Source organism: Lagopus leucura, unplaced genomic scaffold (assembly GCF_019238085.1).
Source record: "Lagopus leucura isolate 7727_CA_CO unplaced genomic scaffold, USGS_WTPT01 145-17_obj-0_obj, whole genome shotgun sequence".
Taxonomy (NCBI): Eukaryota; Metazoa; Chordata; class Aves; order Galliformes; family Phasianidae; genus Lagopus; species Lagopus leucura.
Genome location: NW_024963102.1, coordinates 34684 through 52327, shown reverse-complemented (window position 1 = coordinate 52327; position 17644 = coordinate 34684). Strand labels below are relative to the sequence as shown.

Genomic DNA, 17644 nt, shown 5'->3' with positions numbered 1-17644 from the left:
TCTCTTTAGTTCAGTAGATGTTAGGAAATGTGCCTTTATAACTTGAGCTAAAAAGACTGTCCAGAAATAGATAAAACTGCAATGAACATCAACCACGGAACAGAAGAGAAGCAAGTTCCTTCTAGCAGATTGACAAATGGGATGTTCATATTTAATCATAAAAAAAATAACGGAGAGAACAGACGCTGAAAGCACTGAAGATACAGTAACAGCCTTATCGCTGATGCGAGGGCTGCGCACGGGGAGGTGCTCAGCTGAGCAGCACCACCAGTCAGCACTGCGCAGCACTGCGTTTTCAGCAGCAAGACAGCCGGCTTCTTTCGAGTCAGCACATCGAGTGCAGAGAATCGTAGAGTCATTTGAGGCGGGAAAGACCTTGGAGATCATCACCTCCAACCACCAGCCTGACCTCCCGCAGCCCAGCACCGCACCGGTCCCCGAGCGCCACTGCTGTCAGCGCCCTTCTCGCCTGCGGGGCAATCGAGCAGGCAGAGACGCGATGGTGGGCGGGGCCACTGCGGTGGGCGGGGCACGTTGATGGGAAGGACAGTGTTGATTGGCGCTGCCACTGCGGTGGGCGGGGCACGTTGATGGGAAGGACAGTGTTGATTGGCGCTGCCACTGCGGTGGGCGGGGAACGTCGATGGAAGGGACGGTGATGATTGGCGGGGACTTGGCGGTGGGCGGGGACTTGGCGGTGGGCGGGGCGCAAAGCTCATCCCGGCGGGCGAGCGCCCTCTGGCGGGGCCGCGCCGTGAATCCGCTCCCTGCAGAAGGGGCGGGGAGGAGCGCAGGTAATGGCTGTGGTGTGCGCAGGCTTCGTGAAATGGTGAGGGTTAGAATCGTCGTAGGAAATTACCATAGACGATGATGTTACCACATGACTAGTGAAGCTCGAGCTTCGTGAAAAATACCGCAAAGAGTGAAGCGAACAGCTACAAGAATGGAAAACTCTCGTACAAACACCTTCTTGCCAACAGACATCCTCTCCTGTTAATTAAGTGAAAGATTATTTTAACACAATCAGCTGCTGGGAAATAGAGCAGTTTCCCACAGTCTGCTCCCTGCTGACACAATGGGGCACTCACCCCTAGTGCAGGTCTGGAAGAAAAAAAAAAAAAGAAAAAAAAGAAAAAAGGAAAAATAAATCAGCCTACATGTAGAATAGTTATGGAAAATAACAGCCCCTTCCCCCCTGATGGCACTCATCCTAAGTGTGAGGCTGCTCACAAATGGCAGCACTAACAGGATAAGCAACACAATTGTGATCGATGCTGTAGCATTTTCCACCCAAGTAACAGATTTGCCCTATTCCAAATTCAGCTTTTACTTTCTTTTTTTTTTTTTTTTTTTTTTTTTTTTTTTTTTTTTGCCTATTTATAGCAGTTCGTGTTTTAAAATTAATTTTTTCCTTTACTACATCTGTTTTTAGAGGCTGATTACTGCTTGTTGGAGCAGGCGAGCCATTGCCAGCTGGCTGCAGGCTTTTATTGGCTCTGTTTGAAGAAGACTTGATTTAGAGCTCACAGTTCTGTTACAAGGACGGCAGCCATGTAATGCAGACCCTCAAGAAAAGACATAATTAGGACTTGGATGAAAAAATGTGTCCAGTTCTTTGGACCAAAAAGCTCTTGTTTAAGGAATGTGGTTTACTGTATGCTAACATTTAACATTTAACTCTGAGGGCTGGTTCGTGCAATCAGATCTGGCCCTCTCTCACACAGCTGGATGTTGCTTTCTCTCAAAATACAGACATGCCACCCTGTAGCAAGTACTAAGTATCTCGGGAACTGCATTTCTGCAAGCAGGGAAGGAGAGGTGGAGCAGAACAGAGCAGAAGCGCTGAGAAGGCTGTGGCACATTGTGGGGAGGAAAGGAACAAACGTGGCAGAGAACAGGAAGAACGATGTGCTGGGAAATGATTAATCCACCCCAAAGGCCCTCGCTAAGAAGTTGTGGGACAAGTTCAATGGTTTTTGGCAGCCACGAGCAATTTCTCCTCCACTCTCGGCCCCCTCCTTGCTCCTTTCAAGCCGACGTGCTCAAGCACAACTTCCTCTCGCTGCTGCCCCAGACGCCCTGTCCCTCCAGCAGCGTCCCTCACCCCTTCTCTGCAGCTCTCTGGCAGCCCATCCCCTCCTCTATGCATGTTTTACAGCTGTCCTGTGTCCCTCCACCTCCAATAAGTGTTACTCAAGCAAGCAGGAACAAACAACCCATGCTGGGGGAGGGGGTGGGAGCCAAGTTTAAGAACTGCTGCTCTGTATCCTGTTTTTCAACCGGGATTGTTCCAGTTTCCTGCACTGTCTTATCTAGAGCTGAAAAGCCAAAGCTCTCATATTTACTTGCTTTGTGCATGCCTCAGCTTTCTAATCTGTGAAACAGACCTTATGAGACATAAGAGAAACACATCCAGGACTATTACAGGGTGGAGGGACAGGAACAGCGTGGTTAAAGGGCTTCCAGTGTCTGCACAATTAGGCTCTTTATTTAGTTCTCCTGCTTGCATAAGCCTGCGTACATCACAGAGAGTTTCAGACAACCACCCCCATACTGTAGTGCTGCATGGAGTTCATGGAAATGTAAAAGGGTAAAGCATGGATATTTATGTCAGGTGATTCTGGGTAGCAACCTTACTAAAGAACTGTTCTCAGAAAGGACCGAATCTTTTCCCCACCACACAAACTAGGCAAAGGAAAGTCTTAAATAGGAAGAAGCATTTCAATGCTTGTAGTCAGCTGTAAGGGCTCCACTGAAATGCTGCAGGCTTCTTTAAAATACCTGACCACGTTTTTGTTGTTTAATCCATAGAGAAAATAAGCATGTATTGCCTTAACATCCTGAAAGCTTACCGGTGCGGGGCCACGAGAGAGCAAAACAACTTTTTGTTCCCCTTCTTTCTCCTGGTAAGCATGAATTCACGTAACTGTAGGTTCCATTAATGCAGTGATTTCCCTATGGGTTAAAAGCAAACAAACATTCCCTGCACAGCTCTGGAATTTCCTGCTTTTCTGCACGAAGGTGTGGGTTCCACATACAAACCCCAAGCTCTGAGCCCCTTCCCCACACAGAGCCTGTTGTTGTTGGAAGCAGGTAGTGCTGTAAACACATTTTTTCCCCTTTCTTTAATTCCCCCCTTTTTGCTCAGTTCTAACAGTAAATTCAGTCTTCCTCCACTTTACAGTTTCTTTGGAGGTGCTCTCAACCAATGTAAATAAGAAAGCAGGACTGGGCTGAAGAAGTACCCTCGTATGATTACCAGAGTTTTTATTTGGACCTAAATCTGAAGAGAAAAAAAGGCTTTTTCAGTGAGATCAGGAAAAGGAAGACGTGTGCTTGGAGATAAGGAGAGATAAAAGCATTCCAATTAAGGGCTCCCATGATAGAAATCAAGATGATCGTCTGCCAACTCAGTAACTTCATGGCCTTATGACCACGCACAGCTTCCATTTCTGTTACCTTTTCCCACACTGGGTAAGGGCCAAAGTGATGCATGGAAATTCTTTGTTTGCCCAAGCTGTCCTGCCCCCTGGGGACAAGTTACACACTCTGAGCTGCAAGATAAAGCTCTAACTTCAGGAAGAGCAAAACAGTTCTCCCAGAGCTTAGTTCAGCTTTTAATGGGCAGACGGAGGCTGAGGAGCACTGCAGGGAGCTGCCCAGTCCACTACTTTAAAGCAAGCAGATTTCTGTTAGAAAATTCCTTAAAAATCCTGGCTTTGCACGTTTCACAGGCTTGCATCTGCAAACAGCACTGATAATTTTAGCCCAGAATGCTTTGCTATCAATAGGAAGCCTTAAAAAGGAACGCATGGATTGATGCTCGTGTAAGAGCAGAAGGGCTTTGCAGAGCTTTGCTGACATGCACCGATTTCACTCCAAGCTGCAGTGGTTCTGATGCTGTTCATTCCTTACTGGGATGTAAAGCTGACCTGACAAGAAAGATTCGAGCTGTGCTGTTCTTGCTGAAAGGGACATTCAGTGCCACCATCCATCACCTGAGCTTAGAGAGAACTTTTCAGCTTGTGCTTTGCCTAATTAGGATAAAGAAAACCTGTTAATTGTTCCGCAGGTGTTTGTTAGTGCCTGGTTCAAGAGGACTCCCTCATGCTGAGCAGTTCAGAAGTCCACACCCCTTTGATGGCCGTTTGTTTTCCTTCCTCTTAGAACAATTACGCTTTTGTCTGAACGTTTTGCATGCTTACTCACTCGGGCTCAGCACTCAGCAAAGCACGTTTTGCTTTGGCATCAGCAGACTGAAGCATTCATTTAAAATTCAGCGTTCCTAAGTGCTGTGCCAGCTTGAGCCGTGGAGCCGGGCTGCTGTGCGGCCCCAGAGCGTGCTGCTTTCTGGAAGTTCTGAATCGACAGAGCAAGGTTTGTGTAAACACACTTGCAGGAGCTCTTCAGCACAGGAATGTGGCCAAGCAGTGGTTTCCCAATCCCTGCGTTCTGTTTGTCACGACACGAGGGCTGCCCCCACCACGTGGCTCCTGTGTTCCCCAGCCCCACTCCTTCCTCCTGGGTGCTGGGCCTCATCCTGGCCTGCCCTGGTTGGGGGAGCACAGCATGGAGTGGGCTGGGTGCTGAGGGCACACAGTTGGATACCTGCAGTACAACTGCGCACCTACAGTCTTTCTCTCAGTTTAACTAACCTGAAGTAAATCCCTGCAGACAAACAGCATGTTCACAGCTTACAGAGCGGCCCTGCATCTGTCAGCTGAGATGGTTTTCTTCCATCTTCTGCAGCTGGCTTGGAAGAGCAGCACACAGAGCTGGCAACCAGCCCTGCAGGCTCAAGCTCACAGCCTGCAGGGCCAGAGCTGCTCCCACAGCCAGTTCAGACAGGATTCCAGTGCACAGTGCTTTCAGTCGAGCATCTTTTGCTGCCCCTTGATGTAAAACTTGTAATTAATAACAGATTAAAACTAAGCCTGGAGTAAAGGCTGCCATTACAAACGGTGAATTCATGCAGTCTCAGTCACACAGGGCATCATGAGGCTTCTTGGCTCTGTTGCAATATCTGGATTGACAGTAAGGTGTGTAACCAGTGATGCAGGAATTACAGCATCCTTCCAGACTATGACACAGAAACGTTTCTGCATGTCAGTTTGGAGAACTTCAGATTAATAGCCACAAAGTGCCAGGGCTGGAAGGAACATCTCCCTTTTGAAATTCCGTTGCCAATACTTCTATTTTGTTCCAGTTTTTTTGGTAGGCTCTATAGGCAAATCTTCCAAATATTTACATAAGCCAAGCATTCTATGTAAAGTTCTTTTGGACTAAATGTGATTGCTTACCTCTGTGAAGATACATGTCCTATGGAAGCATCTATTTTGGGCTGAACGTTGGAAAAAAGTAGCAGCATCTGCCAGCCAGACATTTTATATATGTATGTGCAAATATATTTTCTCTCTCTAAATATACACACACATATGATGGTTATTTAAGGTCCTGAGAGAAAAAGAAAGGATATTCTACTGAATTCCACACGAAAGAACACCCAGTGAGATAAAAACAGCAGCATGGTGAGTACATCTTACAGCATAAATTCGACCCAAACCAATTGATTCTAGCAGAATCAGTTACAGCATCAAAATTGCAGAATTTTAGACACGTGGCCCATTTTTCAGCTTCTGGGAAGCATCCTCCCAACAGCACAACTGTGAGCCCTGTTGGCTGCAGGGAGGAGGAAGGCAGAGGAGCTGATTGCTGATGCTTCCTCTTGTTGTCTTCCATCAGTGAGTACAGAATTGGTGATAGGTGCCAGCTTGCTCAGGGCACAACTCAGATCCTCTTCAGTCAGGTGCCTCCCCCTCAGCTGAGCTGCAGTACCTGCTTGGGTGACTCAGCAAGTGTGTTCACCTTAACTGTGCTGAAAATTAAGGACACATGTGAACAGCTGCTGTGGCTCAGCTGCAGTGTGACAAATTCCTAAGCACAACTACTTGATCAAGGCACAAGCTCACAACTATGCATAAATTGCATTTGTATCCATTATAAACTCACCATTCCAGAACCACACCCACATTACCCTGCAGGTCTTCAAAGAGGAGAATCTTTTAAATGATGATGATTGGTTTTAAAGAAAGAACCTACTGTTTTAGAAAGGATCAAGAGAAGGATCACTGATGTGGAGTTGTTATTCTGTAGGATGGGGCTGAAAGCAGCCCCCAGGACTACCACTTTATGCACGTCCCCTTTCACTTAATTACTTCCAACGTGTTTTTGCAGTTTGAGAGCATGGCTGATGAAGCCTGCAGCAATGCCAGCTCGCTTTGCAAGGATCTCTCCAACCTTGTGACCTGGGCACACACACATGGGACCATATGTGTTCATGTCCCAGCCCTGGAAACCATGCAGAATGTGGGTCAGCCTCGCCAGGAGAATTCTGTTCTGTGGATTTGTGGAGCTGGACATGCCTATCACTGGACGTGTGAAGATTTACACTTTGGAAGCAAGGAAAGGAATGAGGCTGCAGAAAAGAGAAGGAGGCAAACATCCTTTGGGGCTCCATCACGAGGTGCTGCTGTAGGTGAAAGCAGGATCAGGATGGCCTCGTCTTTTGAAAGGCCTCCAAGAGACAGAGCTGCCACGGGATCACGTGGCCCTCAGCAAAAAGATTCTGTCTGCAAAATACGTAACGAACCAGCAGCCAGACCAAACCAAAGAAACTGCAAATCCATGCAACCAGGCTCTGCAGCAGAGCAGCATTTGTCAACAGCCACAGGCGAAATCAGAACGGACCCCCACGAGGTGAAGCTGGAATACAATGAAGATCTACACATCATCTCTGATGATGAGCAGTACGCATTGAGTGCAGAAAACCAAGAAGAGAGAATCGACCAGAATGTTCTTTCATGGTCACCACCTGAAGATGTAACTGCTGAGGTGGGTTTGCAGATGTATTGTGATCTGAAGACAGAAATTAACAAGCAGGCAGTCACCTCTACGTCTGGCTTCACCCCCATGGCAACGCCTCCCCCACCTCTTTGCTGTATTCTAAAATCTCCTGGGAGGGATCGAAAGATCCTGGAAAGGAGCTTCTTGAGTCTGGGTCCCCTCAATCCCACAGTGTCTGCAAGCGAAAATTCAAGAGCGAGGGATTCTGCTGGGTCAGCAGCACCAAAAGAAGATTTAGAATTGATTCCTATCTCCAACACTGAAGGAAAAGCCCAGCCGGAGCCACCTGCCCCTGTGATGTTCTTTGAGCTTGAAGCCACAGTTGATGTCCAGCAGCAAATCCACCTGAGCTCTACTGAATGCAGCATCTCAGGAACCTTGGACTTGAATGACAATGCCACCGAGGGCTCTGCAGAGGACAGCAGGCTGTCAGGCTCTGAGCAGGCCCCTCATCCTTCAGCCTCACAGAGCCCACAAGGCAGGAATGCCAACCAACCTCCTGAATCTTCCAAAACCAGTAAGATGCCCTGGAGCTTTAATCACGGGAGGGTTTGTGGGCACCTTTCACTTTCCCATGTAATTACAGGAGGGTGACTTCCTTTAGCTGGCAAAATGGGTATTGTAGCATCTAAATAAATGTGTCCTATTTAGGTCATGCCATTTCTACCAAAAGGGACTAAAAATATTCCTACACAGATAATGCCTTTTACTGGGATACCCAGATGTTGCCTTGGCTGTAGCTTTAACCCACTTTGAATATCTTGGTCTTTCATTTGGTATCACCATGCAGCATGTTGGCTGTACTTAAGACAGAATCCCTGTGAGAAACTGGAACCAGAGATGTGAACTCTGGTCTCACAGAAGGAAAAAAAAGAATGAGGAAGTAACTTTTAAAGCAACAAAACAGAAATTTTGGCTGAAACTGGTTTAGCATAGATGTGTGCTACACCGGAGCCTTGCTACCACATACCAGCTCCACATCATTTGATTGAGTGATTAAACACCTCAAATAAAATGCAAATGCCCAGGTTTTTAAGGGCATTACAGTGAGCCACATCATTTGCATTGATAACTGTTTGCATGCCTGCAGGTGCTGTTCCATGTCAATCCATGTAAGCTGCTGGCTAGTCAGTTTCATGGCTTGGTTTTCTAGCAGCCAGGTGTAAGCACTGAGGCATCCATCTCTTCCCATGGACTGCTCACTAACAAAACAGAACAGGCAAAACACTGAGACAGCAGCACAGCAGAATCCACCTCCATCCAGTCACAGCATTTTATGATTGCTAAGCACATACAAAATAGCTCAGTGCCAGAAGAAGAACTTCTAGATGTTGGCTTAGAACCCTTTTTAATCTATCCTTTCTTCAGCCCTGGAAAAATCACAGGTGGGCAGATGGGGCTCTACAGCAACCCAAAGAACTAATGTCTCATGCCATGTGGAACTTGTAGATGTGGTACTGCACAGCAACTTAGAAAGACCCCAGCTGGCTTCCCTTCCTTTAAACATATTATTCATCTTCTCTTCTTCCTTACTATTCACCCCTAACTTTGGGTTCACGCTTTTATTTTACAGTGAGAGCTTTCCTGCCCTGAAGAGATTTCAGGGCAGAGGAAAGCTTTGAAATATGTCTTAAATAATGAGGTCCAACATTTTGTATGTATGAACTGCAGGGCGCTCGGTCCTGAGGCAGATGACAGGATCCACATCCAGGCTGCCTCCCATTCATCTGAACAGAGCAGACTTTGGCCCCTGGGGTCACCACGAAATACAAGTCAGAGTAGTTGCAAATTGCTGAAAGCGCACCAGGGCCATTTTGGCTTGTTTGAACTTTGTGGCTAATGCTGCAGCAGCAGGAGTGGAGCTGCTGGTTATGAGCATGGTTATGAGCACGGTTATGACCTCAAAGTCAGCCAGGGCAAAATTCAGTCCCTTACCGACAGAAAGACAAGCCAGCAATGACAATTACAGCTCCCAATAATTCTCTCCTAATTAAAACATGATTCAAAAAGAAAATACCTTGCAGTTATCTGGATGGCAGCATGCAGATTCACCATTTAAGTGAGGAAGAGAAGACAGGCTGTCCTTCCACGTCCAGACAAGTGCTACAGAGCGGTGTGGGCAAGTCAGAACCAAAGCTTTAACGGAGAGGCTTTGTGACTGCCTGATTTTTAAAGGGAAGGGGAACATTATTCTGCATCTCTTTCTGTTTCACTGATCTCCTCGCTAGCTGTCACTGATCACAAAGCTCCTTCTTATCTTATAGATGTGCTGAGCAAGAGAAACCGCAGTGCTGCCGGCATCAAAGTTTTCCGAGAGTGGCTGGATGCGCGCTGCCCTTCTGAGACACGTGAGATCCATAAGCTGCCACCCAAAGACCTTGATCATTACCTGGCCTTGTTCTACACGTCTGCAAAGAAACACAACGGCATGGATTTCTCCCCTGGGTCTTTGCGGTTCTTTCAGAGCAGCATTGACAAGTACCTGATGGAGCACGGTTATGAGTACAGCGTGGTGAAAGGACCCGAATTCAGGGCATCTCAGGAAGCCTTGAAACAGAAGCATCAGCTTCTGTCTCAAAGAGAGAGGGAGGAAAAGTGGGCTCTTTTGGAGAACCTGACAGATGAGCACGTGGATAACCTCTGTAAGAAGGGGCTGTTAAGTCAGACCGACCCACAGGGCTTTCTGCACCTGATGTTTGTAAATATCATTAGGGGGTTTGGGGCGAGCACACACAACCAGGGCCACAATCTGTACTGGGGGCAGCTGGTGCTCAGAAGGAACGTGGCAGGGCTGGAGTACCTGGAGTGGAAGCACGACCTCAATGCAGAGGAAGCCGCAGGGCGATCGGCTCCAGTTCTCTTTGCCAGACCCAACAACCCCAAAAGCTGCCCAGTCCAAGCTTATAAGAAGTATGCAGAGAGGAGGCCGGGGGACATGCTGCACGATTACGACCCGCTGTATCTCTCCCCCAGACACATGTGCTCCATGTGGGACCAAGTGTGGTACAGCAGGAAATCGCTGACCAAGGCCAAAATGGAGAAGATGCTGAAAGTCATTCTCCAGCAAGTCAAAGCGTCTGAAAAGCAGCTCAGGAAATAAAGGCGTCCACTTAATTTCTGCTGGAAAGGAGCGTGTTCTGAAGTTGGGTTTGAGAAGTTTCAATAGCAATGTTTAGCAAAGGTTGACCGTCCATCCCTTAGAACACAAGGCCTACAGGTTTGCACTGCTTTCCTTCTCAGGTGAAGTGAAAATCTGTTGTTCTATAAACAGCACTGATAATTCAGTTAGTTAGAAAAGAGGTGTGAAGTTTTCGCAGTTTGCACAAAGTCAGTGTTCTGCAGAGTTATTAGTGATGTGATAGAAAGCTGCCATTAACTGAGATAGGGCTCGTTAGCTGACACAATCGACTTCCTCAGCTGTTCAATTGCCATTCATTCAATGTATTCTCTCCCAGTCCAGGCAAGTTGTTGGATTGAATTGTTGATGCACTCCGAATAAAACAGTTTTGCTTGACATTGTTTGCCTGTTCTAAAACAGCAGAACAAAACAAGAAGATGCCGACACATCAGCCTTTCGTTTCCCCTGTGCTGATCTGTTCAGTCCACACCCCAAAGCTGGCTCATGGGAGGCTGACAAACCAGGTGGCACCACCCCTCAGCAGAGCCCTCTCACAATCACACCGCTGTCTCTTGCTTCCCTGGGCCGCCGTGAGGAAGAAAAAACCCCAAACCACACAAAAAGCCAACAAGCTGGTGGGGCTGGGGGTCCCTTCCCACCCCCCGTGCTGTGGTTATGGGATTGCCAGGCTCAGAGAGCAGGAATGTGGGTGCTGAGCAGCCATTCCAAAGGAAGTGACTGCTGAAGGCTTCTGCAAAACTGCTTTCTTTTCCCTTTTTTATAGAGGGGATTTCAACCCACCCCCCTCCACTGTCGGTTCTGAGACCGAAAGGGGAAGCAGCAGAAGGGAACCGTGCTGCACCCGTGAGCAAAGTGCAGCAGTGCTTTTCTGCAAGCAGAAGGGGAGTCCTGCAAAGCTGCTGCCCTGGGGAGCAGCACGGCATCAACGCAGGCCCCCAGCACTGCTGCAGGTCTGCCAGCTGCCAGACACACAGACTGCACCAAGTGAGAGTGACAGCTTTAATAAATTAGCAATATAAACAGCATTAATGTGTCATCTATGGCTGTGCCTCAGCAGATCAACGACTCAATCAGAAGCCTCGATTTCTCCTCGGTGTTGCACGTCAGCCCCGGGGCTTTCCTGGGTGTTGCCTGAAAGCCTAAAACCACTCCAAAACAAAACATTTATTTTTATAAGCCAGAAACACAGCTTGCAATGAGAAGGACCTTCAATCACCGTATGATTTCTCTCCATCCAGCCGCCTCCTTGCAGAAGTAATTAAAACAAAATGATCAGCCTTTAAACAAAATGATCAGCGTCCCCGCCTTTAAATAAAAACAAACTATTGCTTCACCTCGAAGGGAAAAAGGTGAAAGCAATTCGGATGTCGAACGGATCGGATCAGCCGCTGGGATCTGCGCAGACCCCCCCCCCCTCCCCCCCGTTCAGTCGCTGTCGGTGCTCAGCTGCCCGCTCTCCCAGCGCTGCCCCATAGCGCTCTGATGCCGCACCACCCGCGTGCTCTCCACCACCTGCGGAAACAGAACACTTTTATTAAATAAAGAAGCCCTTGATTATTATTATTATTAATTAGTTATTTGAACAGCCGCCCCGCTCGCAACCAACGCTCCCAGCCCCGCGCTCCGCTGCCCCCCCCCGGCGGCTGCGGGACGAGCAGGGCCGGACTCAGCCCTCAGCCCCGCACCGCATCATGCAGCACAGCCCCCCCCGAAGCCCCAGCACAGACAGAGCCGCACCTCCGTGTTGATTCTGTCAATGGGTTCGATGCCCGCGTACTGAGAAAAGAGAGAAACAAAAGTTCAGCGCATCCTAGGAAAAGAGGGAAGCGCCTTTCACACCACCGGGGTGCTCCCACCCCCACGTCTCACCTTGCCCTCCTCCTTCGTTCTCCTCCTCCTCTCTTCCGACGGGCTGCACCGCAACGAATCGGGGCCGGAGCTCTCGGAGCAGCTCAGCCTCAGCGGGGTGAAGGACGAGACCAGGCCCAGAACGCCCGGCTGCTGCGGGGCCAGGACCGGCGAGCTGGACACCGAGTAAGTGCCGCTGGTACCCGAGGCGGCTGCGGACAGAGAGAAAGAAAGAGACGCTGCGTGCGGAGCTCCGCGTCTTCCCTCCCTGCCCCTACAGCTGACGGCTCGCTGCCCGCAGCCCCGCACTCCGACGTGCCGTCCTGGCGCTGCGGGACGCGGCACGGTGCGCTCCGGTCCCCAAACGGACACCGTCGGACTCGATGAACGCGGTCAGCCCTGCTCTTACCCGAGCTGTGCCTCGAACGGGAGCTCTCCCTGGACGTGCCGTCCCCGCCGTCCATCAACCGCCTCCTCCGCTGCTCCTGCAGCTCCTCCTCTCGCTGCAGATCGCGGCGGATCTCCTTGTCGATCAACGCCGAGCGCTGCGGTCTCCACGTGCGCAGGGTGTACTGCTCATCCCGGCCGTGCTCACCGTCGGGGCTCCGCTCCCTTCTCGCTGCGCTCCGCGTGCCCATAGAGTCGGAGACGGAGATGCTGGGCTGCCAGAAGCTGAGGGCGAAATGCTCTTTGCGCAGGACGGGGCTCGGGGTGGAGCCGGACAGCTTTCCTCCCGCGGAATCCTCCCTCGCCCTCGTGCCGGCGGAAGAGCGCTCGTACAGCCAGAGCTCATCCCGGCCCCGTTGGTGCGGAGGGGTCGCATCGGGGCTGGAGAAGGCCTTCCCGGTGCGGGTGCCGTCGCTAAAGCCGTCTCCAGGGCTCCGAGGCCGCTCGGTCACCCGGCGGCTGGAGGACGGCAGCTGCTCCTCCTGCTCGAAAACCCTCCGGAGCTCGCCCAGCTCCTGCGACGTGCCGCGGTCGTAGAGCCCCGGCAGCCTGCCCTGCCTCCGCAGGTCTTCCTCACGTTTTGTTTCCTTTTCTATTTCCTTCTGGACGTTAAAGGATGCGCGGCCTTTGTCCTTCCCTTTCCTTCCCTGAGCTGGGGCCGCGTTCAGGGACAGCAGTGGTTTGGTCTGGATCTCCACCAGCTCGCTGCTGGACGTCAGCCTCTGCATGCCCCGCTCCTTCCATAGGCTCTCCTCCCTCTCCATTGCCCGCCGGATCTCCCTCTCGATGGGCGTCTCACCGCTGCCCTCCTCTGAGCCCCTAGCATCCTTCACATCCCCGAGGCCATTTGGGACATCGCTGCCATTGCTGCTGTATCCAGCACTGTACATCTCCCCCAGCCCCGAGTCCAGGTCATCCCTGGACGATGCTCTGGCCAGGCCAAGTGTTTTCCCCGTGGGATGTGACACGTTGGTGTTGCCCTTCCCATGGGCATAGCCATCCTCCTTCCCCGAGGCCTGGTGCTGCACGCTGTACACCGTGTAGATGCTCTGGTCCATCCTGCCTTGTGTGGGCTCTGTGGTGTCACCACGGCCCCTCTCAGCCCTCGTGGTGGTGTCAGGGCTGTGCCACTCCTGCCTGGAGGTTCTGATTGTCACCTCCGGCCTTGGGGACGTGACATACCCTGGGCTGAACAAAGCACCAGGGCTGCTCTTCTCCAGCATGAGGAACTGCTGCCGCGCAGCCGAGAAGTTGATCTGCTCCCTGTCGATGCTCTCCGGGTCCACGGTTGTCACAGCCCGACCTGGGGAGGGCTTATCAAAATGGATGGCAAAGGCACCGGGGACGCCGTGGCTTTGCCCACCTGCGGTGACGGAGCTCAGCTCATCCGCAGAGCTCCACTTCTCAGCCATAGTGGAGCTCTTCCGCACCACTTGGCCCCGGATCACCTCCCTCCTCTTGTCCTCCAGCTCCTTTGCTTTTTCGGGGGAGATGTTTGGGGGTTGCAGCCTATATGGGTCTGGCTCATCATCCTCGTACAGCTTGGAGGGCTTCCTCTCGCCCCTGTAAGCCCTCAGGTCATACAGGTTCCCTGACCGCACCACCTCCAGCTGGGATTCCCTGTCTGGGGATGGGTTCCACACATCCTTCCCAGTCTCCAGGAAATACGAAGGTGACTTCAGCCTGCTTTTCTGCTCGTAGCCGTTCTCCTTCTGGCTGCTGTAGTCAAATATATCATCGTCTCCATCCATGGATGCATCGTTGTGGTCGCGTGTGTGCGGGAACTGGAAGACCATGTGCCGGGTGACCCTGTCCATCGTGCGGCCGCTGTCAGCATCCAATGCTTTGCTGAGCTCTTCCTGGGGCTGCTTGGGCTCTGCGCTCACCTGGGGGTGTCCGGAGTGCAAAGTGAGATCCTGCTGGCCCTGTGGGTGGAAGTAACATCAGGTGGGGCTCAGGGAGCAGCACAGCTCCTGACCCAGAACATCCTCACCCGCAGCGTCACTCCTATGAGCAACGCCCGAAGGCCGACGCCGTCCCATGAAACAACGATGTTGTAAAACTCTTTTGCTCCTTTGACCTACAAATGGCAGTTTTTGGGCAGTGGTCGTTTGCAAAGGGAGCTGCCAACACCCACACCCTGCCCTCAACCATGGGCTGCCATGGGTACCGTTGGGTACGTGGTCTCACAGCTGGGATGGGTGCTGACAACACCGTGCTGGGAATTTTTTGTCCGTTTATAGAAAGGAAACTCCAAATAACTGCAGTCATTGAAACAGTAAAGATAACAAAAATGGTTTCGGGGCTCATAAAAGTAGGAGACTTTAACCCATGTGTCACACAAAGGAGTAAACATCTACCCTGACCTTGGCACTGGTCTTGCTGCCACTGACTGCTCCGAGACCGGATGAGAAAGCAGCTGCCAGGGCAGGGCAGGGTGGCACAGATGGGTCCCAGCCCTGCAGCATGCAATGCAGCACACAATGCAGCATGCCATGCAGTATGCAGTGCCTGCCCAGCCCTGTGCTGGGGGACACAGAAACCCAGCAGGAGCTGGGTGAGCAGCACCTCGTGCCCTCTGCTCGCTGCATGCCTTTGCAGTGCAGTGCTGCAAGGTGCTGCATTCCACCGCCCTGCCCTGCTGGGGTATTTCTGCCCCTTTCAGGATGGGCACAACCTGGGGATGGGCAGCACTGATGCCAATAGGAGCAGTTGGGGCATCAGAGGTGCAGCGCAAACCCGGCTCTGTTGGGAAGGGTCTCTCCTGGCTGCTCTGTGCCTCAGCTAAATTCCTGTAACCTCGTTAATTCCCTGCCTGTAATTCGTTATTGCTGTTTTACAGCCCGTGGTGAACCAGGTAATGAAAACTCATTTCCTGCCCACAACTTATCACGTCAGGAAGGGGCGAAAGTCCTCACTGGGTAACACAGTAACGCCCAGCTGGCCTGACCCTGGCATGCATCATACCAAAACATCCACGCATCCCATGCATATGGACACTCCTGCTCCCAGCCCTGCTGCTGTGCTGAGACACACTGGGGTGCAAACTGGGGTGCCGCAGTCAGCCCTGCACCTGCACCACACGTAGGGTTGGGGTGCACACACACCTCCTGTGCCCACCCCTGCCCTCAGCCCTCCCTCCTGCCCCGCCGCGCTGCACTTACAGTCCTGGAGCCATTGGTGTGGGGGTCCCATGCCCTGGGCTGGCTGTGGAGGGTGCCCAGCTGGGCTGTGTGCTCTGGGGAGTGGCTCAGTGGTGCGGGTGCTGCGTGGCCCTGATAAGCTCAGCCAGCCCCGGTGGAGGAATTCCAAGAATTCAGCTGGGCTCATCGCTGGCCCCTGTTCAGTCTCCTGTTCCCAACCCCCCACGCCACCCACAGCCCTGTGCCAAAGCTCCCACGCCTGCAGAGCCGCTTGGATCACAGCACTGACCGCTGATGCACCAATGCAGCAGTGTGCATTCATTCACCGGCCACGCGCTGCTGCACCAATGCAGGGCTGATGCTCCTGCACCCCTTCCTCCAGGCACCATCTGCCTTCCTGCAGCTACAAAAGCCCCAACAAGAGGTGGAGTTACAGCTCCTCCGCTCCAGCCATGCGCCCTGGCTCTGTGGTTGGCTCAGGTGAATCTTGAGCTGCTGCCCTGAGGCAGGGTGGTGGCATGGGGACGCGGCTGCTGTGCCACCAACATCTTGATGCTCTGAGCCACGCAGGGCTGGAACTGCAGCAGCTTGGCCCCCTGAGCAGCCCACAGGCTGAGCAAACACACAGGCAGCTCTCACTCTCCTGTTTACACCCTGGGGCCTCTCCTAGCTCGGTGCTCACCATGCCAGCTGCCTGATAACCCCATGTTTGCACAGGTGGGGCTGGGCAGGCACTGGCATTGGCATGGCAGCCTCGAATGCCAGCCTCGGTGCTCCTGGTCCTATCATCAGCCCCCCCCCATCCCTCTTCTTTCCTGGGAACCACATCCCCTGCCAGCAGGGAGCCGCCCTGTGTGAATACAGGAACACGGGGCCTTCGCATCCAAAGGCTGAGGATGGGATTGCAGTGCAGTGGCTGTGGTGATCTCAGTGCCCTGGGGCCCAGCAGGGCAGCACTGTCACCATCAGCTCTGTCCTGAGCCCAGCTCCCAGCACCAGCACCCAGCCTTGCGCCAGGCATCATGGCTGACCCTGGGTAGTGCCCACTCCATGCTCTGCCCTTCTCTTTGGGGCAGGACATCCCCATCCTGACTGCCCCAGCCTTATTCTCACCGAACAGATCCCACCCATCCCACACAGCCCATCCCTCCCTGCCTGCTGCCTTGGGCCCAAGAGGAGCAGCAGTGCCATACCCTACTGGTCCTGGCTGTGGAGCACTCGGAAATCCCATTTACCCCATCCAGCCCCATACCACCCCACAGCTCCCATGGGAGCAGCCCAGCACCCCCTTACCACACAGACGGTGTCGGTGGCACGGCGACCTGCAGCTCTGTGTTTCCGGGAGGGAAAGCAATGCCTGTTTTACTGTGGGGCTGAGACAAAGTCCACGCCAGCGGCCGCGGAGCACCACACCCTGCAGTGGGCACAGCCGTGTGTGCACAGCCCTGGGGCAGCTCTGCCAGCGGGTTCAGCTGGGCACGGGTTCCAAATATGCCCTGGGATCCCAGGCATGATCTGATGCCAGTGCTGCCCCCTGGGTGGAGTGAGGTCCGTGGGACCCCCACCAGTGCAGAGATGGGCGGAGAGGTGTAGCCACACATTGGTGATCCCCTGAGGTCCGTACCCCAGCACTGCCCCCTTGGGATAACAGGTCCCCGACTGCCACATCCCCATCACTGTGCACGCAGCATCACTCCAGCATCGCTCCCCTCCCAGCATTCCACAGCCCGTCCATCCTCCTCTTCCTCCCCACTCCCCCTGGCAGCTGGTTGGGAATGGAGAAAGGACAAACAGAGCGCCTACCCTCACCTCCACCCTGGGCTCCAGAGTGGCACAGAGGACCTGCCATGGTGAGGAGTACTTAAACACCTCCACTCCTCCGTGCTGCTGTGGTTCTGGGAACAGCCACCTCCGTGGCAGAGGCAGGGGATGCAGGGAGTGAAGGCTCTGTGCCCAGCTGACAGGAGGGGAGGGAGCAAGGGGTTGCATTCTGCAGCAGCCCGGCTGACTGCAGCTCTGCCTCCACCCCAGGCAGGCTCAGCCCCTGCACTTTGGGTGCATGGGGCATTTGATGTCAGTGTGAGGACAAGTAGGGATGTCCCACAGCCCTGCTCACAGCTCTGACCACCCAACACAGCTTCACTGAGCCTGCAGCGTGCTGAGC

General features: G+C 52.6%; 2 protein-coding genes across 2 annotated transcripts; one reads left to right on the top strand and one right to left on the bottom strand.

Moving 5' to 3' along the window:
- The first annotated feature begins 6176 nt into the window (after positions 1 to 6176).
- Positions 6177 to 10387, top strand: LOC122190987 (uncharacterized protein KIAA1958-like). Its single transcript, XM_042891179.1, has 2 exons — positions 6177 to 7420; positions 9168 to 10387. The coding sequence occupies exons 1-2, from the start codon at positions 6190 to 6192 to the stop codon at positions 10001 to 10003; spliced, it is 2067 nt and encodes a 688-aa protein (XP_042747113.1). The 5' UTR covers positions 6177 to 6189; the 3' UTR covers positions 10004 to 10387.
- Positions 10388 to 11027: 640 nt separating this feature from the next.
- LOC122190985 (mitotic spindle positioning) lies at positions 11028 to 16842 on the bottom strand (the record flags this gene model as incomplete). Its single annotated transcript, XM_042891177.1, has 5 exons — positions 11028 to 11554; positions 11780 to 11818; positions 11912 to 12102; positions 12300 to 14262; positions 16774 to 16842. Coding segments are annotated over 5 exons (2349 nt in total), but the record flags the coding sequence as incomplete, so codon positions are not given.
- Positions 16843 to 17644: the final 802 nt, after the last annotated feature.